The 16,208-nt window shown below is 36.9% G+C and overlaps 2 protein-coding genes across 4 annotated transcripts; one reads left to right on the top strand and one right to left on the bottom strand.

Annotated features, from left to right (window-relative positions):
* Positions 1–3,792: 3,792 nt before the first annotated feature.
* Positions 3,793–11,088, bottom strand: LOC112193520 (mitochondrial Rho GTPase 1). 3 transcript variants are annotated; one of them, XM_040516609.1, is made up of 15 exons: positions 10,947–11,088; positions 10,409–10,637; positions 9,882–10,014; positions 9,483–9,632; positions 8,978–9,154; positions 8,554–8,805; positions 7,899–7,967; positions 7,699–7,754; positions 7,241–7,322; positions 6,795–7,006; positions 6,632–6,701; positions 5,968–6,080; positions 5,225–5,375; positions 4,560–4,746; positions 3,793–4,471 (listed from the first exon to the last, which is right to left on the bottom strand). In XM_040516609.1, exons 2-15 carry the CDS (start codon positions 10,630–10,632, stop codon positions 4,371–4,373), a joined length of 1,977 nt encoding a protein of 658 aa, XP_040372543.1. In that variant the 5' UTR covers positions 10,633–10,637; positions 10,947–11,088; the 3' UTR covers positions 3,793–4,370. The 3 variants fall into 3 exon arrangements, with proteins under 3 accessions (XP_040372543.1, XP_040372544.1, XP_024189463.1); XM_040516610.1 differs by lacking the exon at positions 10,947–11,088 and adding an exon at positions 10,731–10,918; XM_024333695.2 differs by having other exon boundaries at positions 4,071–4,444.
* A 1,672-nt stretch (positions 11,089–12,760) lies between these two features.
* Positions 12,761–15,612, top strand: LOC112193964 (peroxisomal adenine nucleotide carrier 1). Its single transcript, XM_024334227.2, has 5 exons — positions 12,761–13,128; positions 14,037–14,268; positions 14,570–14,716; positions 14,818–14,975; positions 15,055–15,612. The coding sequence occupies exons 1-5, from the start codon at positions 12,776–12,778 to the stop codon at positions 15,335–15,337; spliced, it is 1,173 nt and encodes a 390-aa protein (XP_024189995.1). The 5' UTR covers positions 12,761–12,775; the 3' UTR covers positions 15,338–15,612.
* Positions 15,613–16,208: the final 596 nt, after the last annotated feature.

Here is a 16,208-nt window from a genome sequence, read left to right as displayed (position 1 = left end):
TGAGATCCACCCACTTATAAGTTATATTTTATTTGTCACTTTTCCACTGTGGGATCTTTCCTCTCCAACACGCCCCCTTACGTGCAGACCTCACGTGCAACCTAATTTTAGGTCTGCACGTGAAATTAATTAACAATCTAATTCCCACATTAGAAATTGGTACACAAGTCTCATATTGGAGACTTGGCCAATATAACAATCCAAGGCCCACATCGGACACTTGGTAACAATCCAATCGGAATTTTCCTATGGCAATATAAGGAACCCAAATTCTGGCCCATGACAAGTAGAGAGAGATCCGCTCTGATACCATAAAGGGTTTGAATAAAGTGTTGTCAATCACACCCAGAATAGTGGCTGACGATTGTATATATATATATTGATGAATAACTTACAAAGTACAATTGTATTAGGAGTGAGACTCTACCTATAGGAAAGATAAACAGAACCTATCTACTTGTATGTCTAGGATAAGAGAGAATAATTACAATGATGAATATCATGCAACAGAAGATAAGCCATGCAACTTGATCAATTGATGATTGGTTTATCATTCACATGCAATGTCAAGACACCCGCTGTAACCCATATAATTTTTTTTAATTTAAATTAACTAAAAAATGAAAATAGAAGTAAATAAAAAATAGAAAAAAAAACTTTTTAAAATCTTAATGGTGTAAAAAGAAGGAATGCAAGTTTCTTTGGGTGGAAAGTGAATCCAAGCTGCTTATTGACTGCATTCTCAAGAAGACCCCCCTCTCCTTGGCGGATCAAGCTTCTAGTTGATGACATTGCATGTTTGTCTGGCAGCCAAGTTCCACTTCATTAAATTTCAACATATTTTTCGAGAAGCCAACTTTGTGGTAGACAACCTGGCAGATTTAGGTTATGATAATTCATAGAAGCTTGTCCCTTGTTTGATTTGGTTAATTTAAACGTTATGATAATTCATAGTCTCATAACTGAGATTCCTGTATGTTTTGTTTCAAACAGCTTAGAGCATATTCAGTGTTTGGAGAAGCCATCTAAAGGTTTAAGAACAATTTGAAGTTTGGGGAATTTTTCAGAGCATTTTTTGTTTCAAATCAAAATCAGTTGGCTCTGTTCTTTTCTTGTTAGCATCCAACATGCTGGAAACAGAATGGGAGCTGAATTGGACCAGTTCATCAGTTCTTTATGCTACTCATGCAGTTCTACCGCATTGCGATTGTTCTCAGCCTAGCTTTGCTAGTCAAGCCTGTTTCTTGTATAGGACTCACAATCGATATGCTTTTTAGTTGCTTTTTGGAAACAAATTTAACCGGCCTCAGATTCATCTAAGAAGGAATAAGCATTATGTAGCTGCTAGGTCTTTTGCTAACTTCTTGATCTTCGTGGTGGACTGATATTGTCATGTCAGGTTTTCTGCAATATCATTAATGAAGTAACTAATACAACTCCAGGACATTTCAATGTGCCCTCAACGAAGCTTCTGCAGTTGAAAAACCAAGGGTGGGGAAAAGAGTACCACTCGCAATCACTCGAATTCCAATTAATCTATTGTAATACAAGCACTTGATTCTTATGACTTCTAGAAAACTTGTGCCTGTAGGCACTCTTCACCACAGGTGTCACGCTCATTGTGTTTATGTTTAAAAATTTACGGGACCAAAATCTATAATGAATGCATGCCAAACTGCAGGATATTGGGGTTGTTATAATTTCGAGGCACCCAGCTTTTAACCCAAAGACAAAGGTTAAGCATGACCAAAATCTGTCTGTCATGCTTGTAATTGCAGGAAAACCAACACAACAGCCTTCATTTTGTTTGTGTTGTTTGAATTACTGTTTTATGTGACAAGAGATGTTATAGCTTCGCGGAGTACGCCAAAGTGGAATGAGTGACACTCGAGATGAACAAATGAGGGGTGATAAGGGTTTAGAGTCTAGACTAGCAATCTTTTGATTATATTCAGCAACCTGAGAATGAAGGTGTTGGAGGTTACCGAATTATAAATTTAAATGCTTTTTCAGTATATATAACAGTTCAAATCATATGTTTCATGTGAACTTTTGGATCAATGTTTTCTTAGTTATGATTTTTGATCATTATGAAAAGAAAAATTAAGATTGAATCGTAAACACTTCGACTGAAAATCAAGAAGTATAGTTTGATTCTTCTTGAAGTGATTCTCTGAAGACTGTGTTATCTGTGTGACCTCAAAACCCAAGTTCTTGTTGATTTGAAAAAAAGATTGTTATTTGAGAGAGACCGATTACTCGTGAGGTTTTAAAGCCTGTAAATATGCAAGCATATACACTTATAGTTATATCAATTTCTGTGGTTCATATATATATATATTAGTCTGCAATCACATGCTCTGCATCTGTAAGAAAAATTTTAATTGTAAAAAAAAAAAAGTTATCTGCAATAAATTGGGTAGTTATTGCAGAGAGAAAATAGTGGGAGAGAAAATGGGAGGTTGTGGGATAATTTCTTTTCAATTTTCTTAATAAAATCTATTTTATAATTGTCCTATTTACCCTTGTGATTTAATTTGTTGTCAAAGTTTTTTAATCTTTCAGGGTTAAATCTGTCAAAATTTTCAGTTTTGGCTAACAAAGCCTCTTCTCTTAATAATAGTATATATATATATATGTATATATATATATATATACAGGCCTTCTCCACTGCGGACGTCCGCAGTTTTTCATTGGTGCGGATTTCCAGTTTTGACCCACTTTCCGATCATATTTTCACATCTTAACCGTTCAGTTTTTAGGTCCTAATGTATAGATCACCTCTGCAAAATTTCAGCCAAATTGGTGATCGTTAAGGCATCCAAAACTGCAATTTACAACAATGTACACGAACGGTTCCGGTTCGGCAGATTCGGTCCGTTCGTGTAAATTGCAGTTTTGGATGCCTTAACGATCACCAATTTGGCTGAAATTTTGTAGAGATGATCTATACATTAGGACCTAAAAACTGAACGGCTAAGATGTGAAAATGTGATCGGAAAGTGGGGAAAAAATGGAAATCCGCACCTGAGAATGATTATATATATATATATATATATATATATATCATGGTATCAGAGCAGGTTACCCATGTGTGCATGCTTCACTGCCACACGAGCTCCACGTCACCCAAAATTGTCCACGGACTTATCATATTTAATCAATCATCATACAACCCAATTACTTGTATTTCTATTTTCAGCACAAGTTATTCAATAATCTTATGTGAATGTTTATTACTATGTTAAAATACTTGCCATACAAAAATAATAATAATAATAAAAACAAAAAACTTTTTATGTTTGTAAATACACTTCTCACGTTGCTGCAACTATTGCATATTGCATCTAGATACTGTGTTGATCGTTTTCATCAGTCTTACTGGAAGAGTCGGAATATATAATCAGTTGCCGAATTTGTTATTGGAGAGTCGTTATCACTTGCTAACTTCTGCAAAAAAAATATAGGTAATGTTGATATTGTTGGTGGCTAAAGCAATTGTGCATCAAGAAAGATTGCGTTAAGTATTTCTCAAGTTTGTTAATGCGGAAGGAGAATAGCATCATCAACGGACACTGTTACCTTTGAACATTTTTTTTGGCGAACAAACGACTTTGCTTTTATATGCAATTCCTTCCTGTTTTTTCTATAAAAATCAAACAAAACAAAAATCCAACACAAAAAATCCACGTGTCAAAAGTAACGGTAGTTTGAAAAATCGGAAAAATTACAGAGTAATTCCGAATTCAGGTATAATTTTTTTTAAAATAATAAATAAAACAAATGCAGTGGTTGCTATAAGAACGTAGCATGATTAGCCAACAAACACGAAAAATCGACGTGTCAAAAGTAACAGTACTTTTGGAAGATCATTAAAATTACAGAGAGTAATTCCGAATCCGGGTATAAAATTTTTAGAGCGAAGGCCAATCAAATGGCAGCCCTACCGAGGACCTTGACTTTGACTTGGGGCAGCTCCTTGCCTCCTGTCTGCCCCAGCTTTTTATCTTGATTGATTAAAGTTCTCATTGTTATGCAAAATTTGGTCCAAAGTTGCTTAAAACGCTTGATTTGGGTAAAGTCATAGCAAAAATATTTTCACTGCACAAGCTAATAACTCATTCCATTGTAGTTTCTGATTCAAAGGGCCTCTACCCATGGAAGGAACTGGGTAATATTAGCGCATTCCATGTCTCGCTGTCGAGAAGGCAAGAGGTGAAAGGGTGTAATAATAGAATAGTTTTTTGCACTCTCTCTACAATTCAACCCAACAAACTGGGGAATTTGAAGGTGATAGCTTTGTGAAGCCATCAGGTTCGAGGGCATAGGCCTCCTAATAAGCCAATCATTGAATGAAGCTTTATCATCCTTTAACTGGAGGCATTCTTCCTTGCAGCATAGACACGGTACGCTGCCAGTCCAACAATGGCCACTGCAGCTCCCACTGTAAAGAGCAAAACAAATCCAACAACTAAAATTGATAATGATTCGGAAACAGAAGGCCCCAACAAATTGACAGATGATTCAAAGAAATAGCTGAAATATACAGGATCACATACCTGAAACAAACATAAGCGAGCGGTTTATGAGCTTGTGATATTGCTTGCGACTCCTTCCAGCCTCCGTCTCGGGAATACTCAAATGAGGGTGCTCCGCAGCACTTACAATTTTACGAAATACATTGTTAAAATCACCCAACTTTGTGCTAATAGGAATAGGAGCCTCTGTTCCCATATCCTGACTAACCTGCATTAGTTTGAAAACATGTCACTTCTTGTTTCAGACAATGCAAACAATTCCAATTAAGTGCTGCAAAGAATATATTTCAAGCTCCAAACAACCAGATCTATGTCAATACATTCAGAAGAGGGTACACAAACTTCACTCTTCAAAATATCACCTTTTAGTAATATTTATCATTGAATTACTGTTATCTTCATCTTCTATTTTAATAGCCTGATGTCAGAGTCACCACAACCCTTCCCTCAACTTTTAGGAAGCATGAATCTAAAAGCACAATAACCTGGTCTCTGTTTTAAATAATAGTTAGTCTACATCTATAGAAGTAAATATAGAAACTTTCAGGAAGAGTTGCATACCAACAGAACTCATCACTCGGCAGACAATCAATTTTATGTACAAAAGTAAATTCCATAACATAATGTATATGTTCTTTTTTTTCAGAAGAAAAAGAGATGTATGTAGTCAGCGGATAAATAAATACCCTTGTAGAATGCTGTATGGCCAATGGAAATGAATCCAGATCATCTTTAGCTGCAACAATGAGGCAAGGCACCTCAAAACCAGTATTCTCACCATGACTAGCAACTTCTACCAGTAAGTCTGTTGCTTTCTTCCAGGACAATTCATCAGAACTAGCAAAGCAAAAGACACCATAAGTATAATGCAACAGTAATATGCATTGCCATTTTTAGGGTAAAGAAATATATGCATCTTAAAGTAATGCACTCAGTGGATATTATGGTAAGAAGTTATAGGTTTAATTCCTCTTAAGGTCATTCGATGGAAATTTTTCCTAGACTACAATAAATGCAATTAATTTTAGATATTCGATTTCTCATGCCAATATGAAGCATATTTTCTTTCTTGCATACACTCTTCACAGTTTTATGCTTGCAACAAGAAAATGAAAAAGAGAATAGCTAAAAACAAATCAATACTAAAGTGCATTAAGACTGATGAAAAGTGACCACATCAAAAAGGGAAGTGCTCGGTCTAAATGGGAAAAACTTCTGCAGAATTGACCTTATTAAAAACATTTCTATTTAAATATCATTAGGAAGAGATATTTTAAGGTACAACAAAAGCTACAAATCTGGAACAGACTCTTGAATATAGACAGCAAAAACAACACTGCTATTATTGTACTAGCAGGGAAACTCATAAAGCATCCATTACATTATCAGATACAATTATGCAACCAATAAGGACTTCTGCAGGTAGTACCTGTCATGAACAAACACAGCTATGTCACAAGCAGCCAAAGCCTCTTTACTAGATAGTAATTTACTAACTCCATCTTCAGCAATCTCTCTCAACACTAGGATTTTCTTGGTTCCCTGTTATCAATTGTAGAATTACAAAATCGCTCAAAGAACAAATAATAGAACTCAAAAGAAAATTTAGCTCACATGCATAGATATTATATAACTAAAAGTTTGAAGTAACTGTCAGCTAACTTTAACTAAATTTGCAGCTATCCTCACAGTTCCTCTATATGTCTCATTGAAATGCGTTTAAATTGACTGTTGACACAAGTATTGATGACAAGTTGGATATTACTACTAATCGGTGACTGATACTACAGTAACTTGTCAACCTATACATAGTCAGACACTTTTAATGACTTTTATATGCTCTCCAAAAAACGAAGTAATCAAGTTAACACCAATATATTCAGATGCAACACCATGTGAGTAAACCATTTGTATGGTGCAAACAGTTTAGAGATACATTTGATATCCCGTATAGTCCATTACAGCATCAACAACCTCTGCAACCTTGAGGCCAATACTCACATATGTAGATGTGCATAAAAGAAGGGAGGGAGGGACAATCCACGCAACTGTTAAAAGAGTCTTGAGACACAAGATCTTGTAGTACAACTTACCCCAGGCTGATCAACAACATTAACTGCATAATGCTCCTCAGTAGTTGGATAATAGTTATCAGAAAATGGCCTGCATATCCATTACCACTGATTAATTTACATAAGAAAAAAAAAATCAATTTCCCAGGAGAACCAAAATTGAATAATGATTCATAAGATAGACCTTCCAAGAAAAGAATCCAACAATGCAGACTTTCCAGCCTTCTTTGGGCCGAAGACGAAGCATTGGAAAACATTTCGTTCTGATTGTTGCTTCTTGCGATCAAAACGCCTTTTCCTAGTCACACGGATTGCAGACGAAACATCACCGGCATAACCAATGTATATAAGATTCTCCAAGGTAGAGGCTGGGTTTAGGAGTGTCATGAGGGCCCACTGAAGTTACACATTTTTCACAAAAATTTAGGCATACATGAGAAATGAAAAGTGTTTACATATGCACAGTGCAGGTCATAAAGTACACATATGCTTGAGTAGATACAAGCATAACAATTTGATGAGACATAGGAGTTCATTTGTAAATCTTTTAAATTTAACTTTTTATATTTTTTAATTAATTTTGGTTGTGGGTTGTGGGGAAGAAGAGATTGTGTGGCAGATAATACATACCAGTGACAAGAACCCATCAAGTGATAGGCCTCCAAATGCATTTCTCTCTTCAGCATCCTTGTATGGAAATTCACTAAATGGACTGCAAATTCAAAGGCAACCCTTAAAAGATGCCAAGATATTCATATGTAGTACTGTAGTAGTAGGAAGTATAATTATGGGAATTCAGACTGAGTAAGAAATCTATAGATATCCTGTGAAACAGTACTGATAAAAGTTCTAATGGAAACCATGAAGCTTCTACAACAAGCTTTTAACTAAAAACTAGCATTTAGGTAGAGCAGACCAGCTAAATCATGTTATTAGTCAGATCTTGTACACAATCGACACAGCCAGTTATTTGTAAATTTGATGAGATTTAATAGTCACATAATAGTACACAAGCAAAATCACAAACTGCAATCTCAAACAGCTTGCAAACAAACATAGAAAAGATGATTCTGAGGGAACAAAATTACCTTGCAGGAGCAGTCGAAAAGAGTTCTTCCAGTTCACGTGGTCTTAGGGCCCCATCCTGGTGGAATAACAGATAATCATGATTAAAACAGTACGAGCACAACTAATGCATAGAGAAAATTGTATGGTTATATCACCATCATTATAACAGCGTAATTAAAAAGAAAGTAGCTTTTGAAAATAAGCATATTCTAAGACATACACCATCATTGTCAAACAAGTTGAAGGTCGCACTCAGAAAATCGATTGCTTCATTTGTCAGCTCCATGCTCTGCACACAGTTCACATCAACATCAACTAGCTTACAAAATGTAAAGAGAAAAAGTGGGATATATTTAAAATAGTAGATATATTATGAATAAAAGAACTTCACAAAAATGATGCACTTAAGCTGGCATGATAATGGCACATCACATAAGGGCATAAGTTCAAACACCTGAATGAAGTTGGGAGCCAATCTATTATTCAAGATCAGGCTCAGTCTTGTGCCCTCAAGGTCCAGTTTAAAGTGATGCTTATTTGTACACTTCTACCATGTTTATCTTAAGAATCATTGTTTAGGCAATGCACGCACATACATATAATAGCTGGAGGATTTAGCTATGGGCGTCTGAGTCAATTCAAAATCAAAATAAAGCGTACTTAATTAATAGGGACTCTAGCACTCACTCAACAACTCTGACCAAACTTAAAAGGTCTTAAGTGTACAAGTAAACATGCTAGGTTACTAAATTCTTGAAAACGATTACTCATAACGCGATGAATCTCCTATTTCAGTTTTGAAAATATCAGCACTGAAGAAAAGCATGTCGACACCATTAGAACATAATAAAAATAGTAACTCAATGAAAGCTTACCTGGTCAGGAGTCCGTTTTGGGAGTGATGGAATTAGTTCTTCTGAAAGTCGTATATCGTTGTTATAGCCAAACTTCCTGAGTACAGTCCAAGTTGTCTCTAGACGTCCCTTCTCTATAAATAGTGCATGCAGGAAGAGGAATCCTGTCAGTGTAAGCCCCCGGTCATTGACTCCTTCCGGTAACTTTTCTTGCACAACCCTCTTCACGCCCACTATTTCCGAAGGCTGTAGTGGAGCATTGAAACATTTAACCTGTTTGCAACAAGTTTTCAAGTTTTCAAGAATCTCAAGCATAAATTCCACTGATTTAGCTAAGAAAAACTGAGAATCTAACTATAAATATTGATATGTAACATAAAACACTAAGATTTTGAAGAACACTAAGAATAGAATGCAACTTGTTGCATAAAAGAAAAAAGAGAACCTGGAAATCGTTCAATTCTGCATCACTAAGGGCACCATCCCTATCATGATCACAGAGAATGAATATCCGCTTCAAGGCTCGCACGCATTGGTCCTTCAAAGTCTGTGTTTCCTGATCGAATAATGGGGCTGTTGGGTGAAGAACAGCTTTTTGTGCATAGTAAAAAACCTCAGGAATCTGCAAATAGAAATAAGTCAAAAGTATTGACTCCAAGCATTAGAATGTCATTGCCAAAATAACAAGAAACTATTGCAAAATAAAGTTATTAATCAAATTCCTTTTCTTTGGATAAACAAAAAGTCATCCATGAACTGAAATGCAAATGCATGCTACAAACAAAAAGTTCATGGAAAAGTGTAAAATATAATGGAAGTCCCCATGAACAAGGGTTTACCCCAATACACAATATGAAGAAGTGCCATATACAGTGCATGCTGAATTGTACAAAATAGTGACATTTTAACCAACATAGGAACTTGAAAAAAGAAGATTCATTTTAGTGTACCTGAATATGCTTATATGCTGAACACTCGATGCAGGTTTCAATTTCCCGAAACTGTTGCATTATTGGCGACATCACTTGCTCCAGGCTCACCTGTTGATTCTCATCTCTCAAATCGAGCTTACAACCAACCACTATAACAGGGACCTTTACCTGCTCATGAGATTTCATACATTCCCATCATAAATACATACTAAAACACAAGGCTGCTCTCCACTAGCATCTATATCACACTAGTTTTATAATAGATCAGTAAAGCAATAAAATATTCAGGTTTCATTTTCACAGTGATTGATATCTATTAAGATTAAGGTTTTCTTTCAACAGTGCTCTGTTCTCTTTGTTTTTCCTAATGGCTCACATGAGGGGTAAAAAAAAAAAAAAACACACACAAACTTTCACCTCTAGCTGACGAAGCTTTGGAAGCCAAAAGTTACTCAACCGGTCAAGCGTCTGAGGCTGATCACACGCATAAGTTAGCACAACTGCATCAGCAGCCTTCAGATCTTCAGCTACTTTACCACTATCCTCTGGTCTGATTAAGAAAACAGAATAAAAATCAGCATCAGACTTTAGATCTTACTGGGAGGATTAGCCAACTCTATAAAGTTCTTCATGGTTACAACTAACACCTTACTATATAATACAAATGTATTCTATGTTAAGAAAACTAGGCATCTAGCATCACCACTCACCATTAACAAGTTATTTTCCGAAGAGTATCTACATCTATTTTCCTCCCTACATTTTCCGGCAAAACCTAATAGACCTTTTAAACACACCTACAACTTATATCATGTAAGAAATAAACTTTGCCAGAACTCCATAAAATGCAACATTTGCAATTCAACAACACAACCGCTTCCGACCTCCCTACATTCTTCGATCAACAAAAGCAACCATTTCGGAGCACCAGAGTCCATTCATACCTAGAAGAAGTATCAATAATCGTGATAGGCACGCGCTCGGGGTAGAAATCTTCAGGCAGCCTTGTAGGCGGCAGCAGCGGAGGCACATTAGCCGGAAAGTTCTCCGCCGCCGCAGTTACAATCAAGCTCGATTTTCCGGTACTTCGGTCTCCCGCCACAACAATCCGAACAGCGGTCCGGCCGCCGTGGTTCTGGTTCGCGTTTCCTGCTGCAGGTTTCGCCATTGGAACTGCAAAAACCCAAAACGCTAATTTCAGACCAAAACCACTCACAAATCAAACTCCACAACGCTGCGCTAGTAAAGTCGCAACGATTCCGGTACCGGAAAACACAGAATATTCCCGGAAACAGTAGTAAAAGCCGGAATCGAACTCAAACTCAATCCGGAATAAAATTTATGAAGCTTGAGTTCGCGACTGATTCCATAGCAAAAGCATAAATGACTTTACTTATCAGAAGTAGAAAGATTCAAACGGATTGAAGAAGAAGCAGAGTGGGAGAGAGAGAGAGGGAGGGCGATGGCAGAGGTATAATATACCTGAAAATCCAGGGGCTAAATTGAGAGGTGCTTCTGGATTGAAGAAGAAGCTTCGAGATAAACCCTAGGGGACGAAGTGGTGGTGGTGATGCCGGTGTGGCTGCTCGTTAGAGAAAGTGGGAAGAGGTTTTTGTAACAGAACGAAAACGTCTTTTTCTTTTTTTTTTTTTTTTTTTTTTTGGCACCGTTTTTTTTTTAGCGCTAGTGACACGTAGGACGGTGTGGCTTATTAGGCAAGCTGAGTTGGTTCGTGGGGTTGGGTGGCATGTAAGTTTGGGTTGGATTAATTATGGAGCAAGTAGGTTTAATAAAACGCTCTGAATTCTATGCTAATTACGGATTGGTAACTTTTTTTGTGTTTTTTTATTATCAAATTATTGGTAATTGATTCATTACTATTATTTACTAAGCAACCTGTGACTCAACAAGTAAGAAAAGGTTGAGAGATTAATAGAAAAAATGCTTGGAAGTTGACCAAAGTGATGTGATAGTTATGAATTTTCTAGCTGTAATATAATCACTAATTATTGACATGAGAATATTAGAGAGGGAAAGGTGAAAAACTATTCCAACTTGAAGTTTATACAATATGATTTGTAAAAGCGAAAGTGTATTTATGTGAATAAATCAAGACATAATTATCATTACTAAATTTTAGTTGCAATATTAATTATTAGAATATCACTCGCATTCTCTAACTGAGTCCTGACCAACAAGAAGAGGTCTACTAGCATGTGTTATTTTTATAAAATCATCGAAAATATCCTTACAAAATTGTCACGTATAATTTTTTGTTAGACGGTTATACTAATCCATCGATACTACCACATGACCCAAGATTTTCTTCGAAGTGAGGGCATGTGACCCGACGATGTTTGCTGGCCCGGTATAAGTCTATAAGACCTTTATCATTGTTTGGCATTGGACTGTGATAAGTTGGGCTTGTCTTTGGTTGGTTGGTGGACTATGAATTCTTTGAAGCCCAGTCTGTTTGCAAACAATAGACCTAATAGTGAGGCCCACTGTAGAGAACATGTTGGGATTGAGATAATCTGATACGAAAGCAAGTACATCTTTGTCTCTACTCTCTCAGGTGGTCTTTGATATTTGGATGGGTGCAAATAGCAGTTGGTTCATGGGTGCACATAGCAATTGTTGTTAATTGTCTGATTAAGAGAGTCGGCTGCAACAGAAACACGAGGAGCCAGATATGCCCATACGGCCATACCAAAAATGAGAAAAGGACACGGGGCCTCGCCTAGGAAGCAACACTACGACTTACCCCTTGGCTCATCTTTCCTATGATGTGGATGTGACCCATCACTCTTTGACGCAATAGCTTCCGTCACACAATATAAAAGGTATGGAGTGATCCTAATTGCGCATCACCGGCATCCGGCAAAACAATCATTTGCCATCCGGGGGATCACGAATATCGTCTTCCTCCCTCCGGCGGATTGCCGATATTGTATCAACTATATTTTATTATTGTGGTAACATTATTTATATGTCATAATTATTGTTTTACGAATTCATAAGAAATGATGAGTTTTCAATAATGATATTTTCTTTATAAATTTATTTACATATCCCTTTGTATCGAAAGATTCTTTGTTATAGTACTTTATATGAATTATGATCGTATCTATAGTCTATATGTAATTAGATTGGGTGATCCTAGTCTATATGTAATTGTCAATGTAATGGGTAATGCAATTTTTTTTTAACCCCACTTCACTTTTGATGGAGTTCGAAGCCCCTATCTTACCATTCCGTCAAATACAGGTACACCCTACCCACGGATACAAACAATGTGAAAAAAAAAAAATATGAAAAATACAAATCAATCGGGCGACGGCAAAACAAAGCACGTTTTTTCAAAGTGCCAAGAAGACGCCACCGGATCGGACCTCCCCTCTCTGTTTCCTTCAACTTTTCAACGTCCCCCACACTCCCTATATAAACAGACACAATTTTATAAGTTACGTGCTGGTTTTGAAAATAAGCAAATAATTAAGACGAAGAAGAAGAAGAAGAAGATCAGGATGGATCTAGAATCTATATCAGAGGCCACTTCAGGAGCCATAGGGTCACTGTTGAGCACCACCATTCTGTACCCACTTGACACCTGCAAAACCAGGTACCAAGCTGACGTCAGAGCCAATGATCAGGCCAAGTACAGGTACCCATCTCTTTTATCTTCACTCTTCAGTTTTATGATCTGGGTCTGTGGTTTTTGTTTGGATCATGGATTTGTGATTGGTTTTTTGGTGAAATTCTCTGTTTTTTTTTTTGTGGGAGTTGGTGAGTGAATTGTTCTTGGGGTAGGTGGCAGTTGGGAGCTTTGTGTTGTTAATGTTCAAGAACATGATTTGATTAGGTGAAGCCCAAGTCATCATTTTGGTGATCATAGGATAGCAATATGTAGAAGTTGAGTCATGAGTCATTTCTAATTCTATTGATCAGTAGAGCATGGTAGCGATCCAACTTCAAGATGGTGCCTTTAAATGCTCTGCTTTGTTCTTAATCGAATATTACCGTCTGGGAGTGGTTAGATCATGTTTTCGTGTGTGATTTTGTTCTGGTGCTTGAGAAATGAAAATCCTCAGACTTTGCATCATGGAAGAAAGCAATACTCTAGAAATATAGAATTTTGAAGACTTCGAAAACCAGTTAAGTTTTGTTATATGAGAACATTATGCAACTGTTGCAGATGAGAAGGGGATTTAAGATTCTTTAGTGCAAGAAAGTTGTCATGCAACCCAAGTGTTAGAATCTTCCTCTCCATATGTCTAACCTATTCAAGGTACTTTATGCCCGGAAAGTACTAGTTGGAAGAGGTCCTGTGTAAGCTAGGCGAGTATATATATAGTTTCAAGTAGCCTGTTTCCGATGACAGTAACATAAAAAGTCTTACGGTTCATTCTTTAGGAAACATGGAGTAATTGATTCTGTAGAGCTTATGAGTCTAATGGTTACGACCTTCCTCATTGGGACAACATTTTATCTGTTAATACTTGGTGCTGAATGTTTTAATCAGCGTTAGTTTGGTGTATAATTCACCCTAATTTCTGGTTTTGGCTTATGTAGGAACCTCTCAGATGTATTCTGGGAAGCAATATCCACTCGGCAGGTTCTTTCACTGTATCAGGGTCTGGAAACAAAAAACCTGCAATCCTTCATTTCTCAGTTTGTTTACTTTTATGGGTATAGCTACTTCAAAAGATTATATCTGGAAACCAGCGGTTCTAAATCAATAGGTACAACAGCAAACTTGATCCTTGCTGCTGCTGCTGGGGCTTGCACTGCCATTGCCACCCAGGTGAGCCATTTGTTTAAAGTCCTCCCCTATTTTACTTGAGAAGTGTTTAGATGATATACTAAGATTCTGGAATACAAATTCCTTATGGCAAAACATGAGTTCAGCCTCTATGTATTATCAGTTATGCTCTATTGTTCCCATTTTGAATATGACACAGAAAGAGTAGGAAGAATGTGGGCTTTATTTATATAGATGTCATAAAGCTTCTGGTTACTTTCTTTTACCTCTCTGATTTTGGACAAGCAAGAAACCTGCATCTCTGAGTTTTCAAGTTTAATGACTGTGTTGTATAACTGTGCAGCCTCTGGATACAGCATCGTCAAGGATGCAGACAAGTGCCTTTGGAAAATCCAAAGGGCTGTGGAAGACCCTTACAGAGGGCACCTGGAGTGATGCATTTGATGGTCTTGGAATCTCCCTGTTGCTTACAGCGAACCCTGCAATTCAGGTACTTATCCTGGCTTTCAATATACACTTTCTCATTATGTTACCTCCATCTCTACTTAAACTGAAATTGAAGCCGAATCTGATTGTTTCATCCTACACCAGTATACAGTGTTTGATCAGCTAAAACAAAGACTCCTGAAAGGAAAACAGGATAAATTGGCCAAGGGCTCATCCCCGGAAGCCCTTTCTGCCTTTTCAGCATTTGTTCTAGGTGCAGTCTCAAAAAGTGTTGCTACCGTTTTGACCTATCCTGCCATCAGGTTGACAATTGCTATCTCACACTCTTATCTCATTTATAAGCTTGACCTTTGGAATCAATTTAACATCTACTTCCTACAGGTGTAAGGTCATGATCCAAGCTGCTGACCCAGATGATGACGATAAAACCAAGGAAGCCCGCCCAAGGATCCGAAAAACGATTCCGGGAACTTTCAGTGCTATATGGAAAAGGGAAGGCATTCCAGGCTACTTCAAAGGATTGCATGCCCAGATCTTGAAAACTGTTCTGAGCTCCGCATTGCTTTTGATGATCAAGGAAAAAATTTCTGCTACTACTTGGGTTCTCATACTTGCAATCAGAAGGTATCTATTCCTCACAAGAGGCAGAGTAAAAAATGCATGATTGTTATTGTATTGACAAGAATATGCATAGTTCACATGTAAATTAGGTGAGGCTTTTATTTATTAGCTGAAACAGATGTACTTTTATAATGGGAGAACCAATTTTCTGCTAGGATCTCTTACTGCTGTAATAAAGTGTTCTTTAGCTAGAGATAAATCATGGTTTGGGGAAGCTCAAACCTTAGAGCAAACTGTTAACACAGAAATAATGTAGCGCAGAAATTTTGTTCTGCAAGAACATCAATGCATAGTTAAAAATTTGTTTTATTGACTGGATATTACCTTGTTTAATGACTCCATTTTTGGAGGTGTATATAGCTTGTGGATTCTGTTCAATTAAGAGGCTGGGTGACAATGGAATCATCTTGTTTTGGCACCTTGATTCTGATAAGTTCTCATTTGTTCAGTGGGTGCCCTTTGGCAGTTGATCTAGATGGTACGACATTTATACCAAGTAGGTTCAATACCCATATAATTCTGCTCAAATTTTAGGTCCCCTTAATCCCAGAATAAACAGGTGAAAAGGAAATGTAGAAAAATATTATCAGAATGGTTGATTTAGTGCAAGTGCACTGCTTTAGTAACATAAAATCTTTCAGATCGACGCATAAACGCTTAATTACTGTATAATGGTTAAAAAATATTAACTCCCATTTGAAGAGAGAATATCAAAAGTATCTAATATTCTATTCATGTAGAATAACCGCTTCAAAATACTTCAAAACAAATACAAATAAATAAAGAGAGTGTTCTTAAAAATCTAATAATTATCATATTACCGAAAATGATGATGTCACATTTCTTCGTTTAAACACGTGAGTTACACATTGTTTCTTGGTCTTGATCAAGCTTTCGCATTTTCCACCCACTCG

The sequence above is a fragment of the Rosa chinensis genome, chromosome 3 (genome assembly GCF_002994745.2).
Source record: "Rosa chinensis cultivar Old Blush chromosome 3, RchiOBHm-V2, whole genome shotgun sequence".
NCBI classification, from domain to species: domain Eukaryota; kingdom Viridiplantae; phylum Streptophyta; class Magnoliopsida; order Rosales; family Rosaceae; genus Rosa; species Rosa chinensis.
Note: the sequence above shows the minus strand (reverse complement) of the source record. Positions and strands in the feature narration are given on the sequence as shown.